Here is a 4,616-nt window from a genome sequence, read left to right as displayed (position 1 = left end):
ACAGATTACATTTTGGGCCCATATGTGACTTAGATTGTTAAAGAAAATTACTATTCAATTACTTTTGAATTAAATAATTGAGTAATATTAACCATATATTGGATAATGAAACATATCATGTTTGATAAATGAGCTTTAAGGAGTTTTATCTCATCAAGGTGGGGATTTCAACCCGTGACCTTCTTACTGTGTCGCTGTAACACTAACCATTGCACCACCATGCAGCACATTTGGAAAACTCAAAAAAGTTAAAAAGATTTCTCTCCCTCTGCAGATTATACTTGTACTACTGGCAGCTTAAATTGTATTCTGAGCCTTTTCAGAATGGCTGCTCTGATAAAATTTTGAAACACTTTTTTTCCAGGAAAATCATTGATCATTTTCAAGAAGTTGCAGCAAGAATAACATCAAAATACTCACTTTTTAACACAAGTTTCTCCTGCACTGAAAGAATGCATATTTAAAAAAAAAAAACTTTATCAAAAGAAAGTTGCTAGAACTGCCCAATGAGTCAAAATGATACAAAAAAATGTCATTTACATAATGAGATAGCATTATTTCGTATTTTGTCAAAAGGGTTAAAAAAACTAGGGCTGGGCAACGATAAAAACTTTTAATTGTAATTAATCACATGATTTCCTTGATTAATCATAATTAATCGCATTGTGAAAGTGCCATAACATCTGTCATGCAAACACTAAATGAGTACTTGTTATACAGTAATAGTTAAATCACATATTTAGTGCAAATCAAATTTAGAAAATGTAAATACAAAATTAAAGCTTATTGCCACTGTCAGGGCATTAAAGTGATACTCTGGGATGGAACAAGTTGGGTCCTATCACAAGGTTTAGGGCAGAAATTACCCCTACAGCAGTGTTTTTGTGCAGCAGAAGCCCAGGGCGCTCGCACCAAACACCCCCTCCCTGCTCCTCTGCCGGTTTCCTCTGCACTCAGACAGGGCCATATTTTACTTGACCAAAAACACAAATAAACGGACTCCCACCAAAAAACTCTGATATCAGTCTGCATTCACGCTTTATTTAGAGAATTTTCAGCGCGTTACTTTCACACAAAAACACAGATAAACAAGGCTCTAGTTGTCATCGTGTCTCTTCGTCCTGGCAGACTACCTGCGTTTGTTTATATCTGGCACGCCGTGTGCGCGGACTTATACACTAAGCGGCGAGCGCCTTTAAGTTTCGTGGCGTTGCCCCTCTTCTCCATGCTTGTTTTGGTTGCTCATCATGTTTTTCCGCCAATTTCTCTTCCGGTTCCACCGCGGTCAGCAACAGACATTTACAAAATAAAAGCATGTGAGCAACATGCACTAATGTGCGATAAAATATTCAACGACGTTAATAGATTGACGGGTTAACGCGAAAATAACGCGTTAACTTTCCCAGCACTAAAAAAAACATCTCAGTTCAAAAAGTAGAATTTTCTGGAAGTTTTTGATGGGTTTGGCTTTTAAGGATTAAAACACTCTTGAAAATATTTGTCAGGCCAATTTGGCTCATGTCTTGACCTGACTTAGTACTCATTGCTCTTCTCTTCTTAATAAAAGCTCAAGTCAAACATTCTGTGAGGTGGATCTGTTTAGATTGGACCACCTTTTGGCCTGGAGTCTCACACACACTGTTGTGAAGATGTCACTTTTAAAAAGGCGTATTTTTTTCGCAAGACGTCGCGCTCCACTTTGCGCATTATACTTTCTTTGTGTCAACTTAAATTGCCTTGCACGAACTGGACAACAACAGTGACAATGGCGGACTACAGTTATGTGTTTGTGCTGATTCCACTAATAAACAGAACAGAAGAAGTGTATCTGTTGCACCTCTTCTGCCCTTCTCCTGCTTTATCAGCATCCAGATAGACTTCTTCTGGCCTGAGGAAGGGTGTGTCTCTAAAGTTATATCCCCAACCTCAGGCATGACATGCATACTACAGCGTTTTCTGTCCCTCAGCATTTACGTATAATTGCAGATATTTTTCACTCAGCATTCTTGGGTGAAACATTGTTGTGTACACGGGCCTCACTAACATCTCCATATCACTACAACCCTCCAGGTGACCTGACTCTGGCCTTTTCTACAACCTGCCTGTTCCCCATTTCCTGACAAGTTGAATTTCAGCGCTCTTTCCCTGATAACATCCTGAATTCATCTGTCATCTCCTACTTTTGATCCCTGTCACTGAGCTTTTCAGCACCTGGTCATGTTTCCAAATTGTCTCCTTTGTCAAAAGACAAGACTATGAATGGCTTTGTTGTTTTGTTTTGTTTTTTTCGACTGTGATTCTGTTTCAAAGCAACCCTTGGAGCATCCGTGGGGTTTCACGTTCCACTTTTTTCTATATAAGGCCTTCACTCCAGCACAGCATGCATAATGTAGGGAAGGTGCACAATGATTATGGATTAACCTAAGGGTTAATAAGGGTGGAGACTGATACCTAAGGGTGGACTCAGATATTAAGTTGAGTGAAGGCTTTTGCTTTTTGTTTTTAGTTAGGGGACAGAAGAGGCCACCTGGAGGCTTGCATATCTGTAGGTACCAGCACTAATGGGTCACGCATACAAATGAGATTTTCAACTTGTATTCAGGCCCACTGATATTTACATCTTAACTAAAAGCTAATCAGATTTGATAGTCTTGCTACTGCAGTGAATCAAACTATTCGTTGTCATGTTACAGTGGTTTGCAGTGACCAGTATCTCTGATGCTTTGCTTGTTTTGATAATACCAGAGACAACTTTATACAACTTGTGAAGTTAAAATCACAGAAATCCTGTTTTTATTCAGATTGTTTTCTACAATCTGGATTTTTTTTTTTTTTTTTTTTTTGATAAAAAATAAGAAATAACTTCCCAATAGTTCTGCTGATCTGTTGTCAATATTTAAAAACTCTTGGTTCAGGGCTCAAAAAGGATCATGTTCTAACTGAACTGTTTCAATAACTAATCTGTTTGTCCCACCTTGTGGCAGCTGGATGGCAGAGGAAGAAATGGAAAACTCCTCTGAGATATGGTCTTTCGTGCTGGCTGCCTATGGTAACATTGGGGAGTCAAAATATGTGTATTTTATCATTATGCTGTTTTGGTACCTCTTCATATGCATAGCCAACATAGTTCTTATTGTGGTTATTTATGCAGACAGAAAGTTGCATGAGCCTATGTATATACTGTTGTGTAATTTGTTTGTGAATGAAATTGCTGGCAGCACATCACTCTACCCTCTCATGCTTTCACAGATGTTTTCAGACACACATGAAGTGGCGTTGCCTTGGTGTTTTCTGCAGATGTCTTACATCTACATATGTGCATCTGTTGAGTTTTGCAATTTGGCAGCAATGGCCTACGACAGATATGTTGCTATCTGTCATCCTTTGCACTACCACGTCATTCTGAACACTGAGAGAGTCTTTGTGATTATTCTGGTCATATGGATCTATTCATTCCTGAATCTAGTTCTCTCATTTTCATTCACCTTCCGTATGAAATTTTGTGGAAATGTCATCAACAAGGTGTATTGTGACTTCCATTTGGTAATCAAACATGCTTGTTCAGTTTCATTGTTTAACAGCTTGTCTGACATGCTCTTTGCCTTTATGACCATTGTCATACCGTCTGCTTTCATTACAGTCTCATACATGAAGATTTTGGCTGTTTGTCTGCACACCTCCAAAGAAAACAAGCAGAAAGCTGTAACCACCTGCACACCACAGATTGTCTCACTGTCAAACATGTTTGTTGGAAGCTTATTTACCTTTGCTGAGTCCCGCTTTCCTGTGATACCTATACCAGATAAAGTGCGCATCATTTTATCGATATATCTGCTTATTTGCCAACCAATAATCACCCCTTTTATATATGGGTTTAAGTTAACCAAGATAAAAGACTCATGCAAAGAATTTGTGTTTGACAGAAATTATAAATGTATGAACATATAAAAGATACCACTAATATTGTGAATGCTGTGTCTTTTTTTAACCTTTCAGGTCTCTTGTCGAATTACTAATTAATTAATTTCCATGAATTAGTAGTAATTGTATGGGATTGTTCACTTCTTCAAACTCCTCAACTGGCAGTCTTAATATACACTGTAACAAATTTCACTGTAAAACAACAGTAAAGTACTTGCAGCAAAAAATGGCCAGCAATTTCCAGTTATTGTACAGTGCATGTACTGTTATTTATTTTTACAGTATAATACTGGATATAAGATATTGGATAACAGTTTATGAATGTAAAATAATGGTAAAATGTTAGCAACCCTGCTGCCAGTATTTTACTGTTATTTAACAGAACATTAAGTTTTGTTGTGATGGTGTTTGGTAACTGTGAGTGGGGAGGGAACACAGTGGGTATGAGACCCTGCTATACATTCAGATGTTGTGTGGATGTTTTTTTTTTTTTTTTTTAACTTGATTAAGATGTCTGAACCTGTCTCTGTTGTCTGTACATCCATGCGTTTAAGCAGTGTGCTCACTGATTGGGGATGCAAGACATAATTAAAGTGTGCCTTTGGTGCTTATCACACTGTACTGTAATGAGTGTTAGTTTTCATTTATACAGTCATAAAAAAAAAAAATCAATATAAAGATAGTTAAAAAAAATC

General features: G+C 37.6%; 1 protein-coding gene across 1 annotated transcript; it reads left to right on the top strand.

Moving 5' to 3' along the window:
• The first annotated feature begins 3,003 nt into the window (after positions 1 to 3,003).
• LOC141808684 (olfactory receptor 6M1-like) lies at positions 3,004 to 3,948 on the top strand. Its single transcript, XM_074695359.1, has one exon. It carries the CDS (start codon positions 3,004 to 3,006, stop codon positions 3,946 to 3,948), a length of 945 nt encoding a protein of 314 aa, XP_074551460.1.
• Positions 3,949 to 4,616: the final 668 nt, after the last annotated feature.

The sequence above is a fragment of the Halichoeres trimaculatus genome, unplaced genomic scaffold (assembly GCF_033239565.1).
Source record: "Halichoeres trimaculatus isolate MK-OKI-2021-1 unplaced genomic scaffold, fHalTri1.1 fHalTri1_scaffold_19, whole genome shotgun sequence".
NCBI classification, from domain to species: Eukaryota; Metazoa; Chordata; class Actinopteri; order Labriformes; family Labridae; genus Halichoeres; species Halichoeres trimaculatus.
The sequence above is the reverse complement of the archived record's forward strand: the minus strand, read 5'-3'. Positions and strand labels throughout refer to the sequence as shown.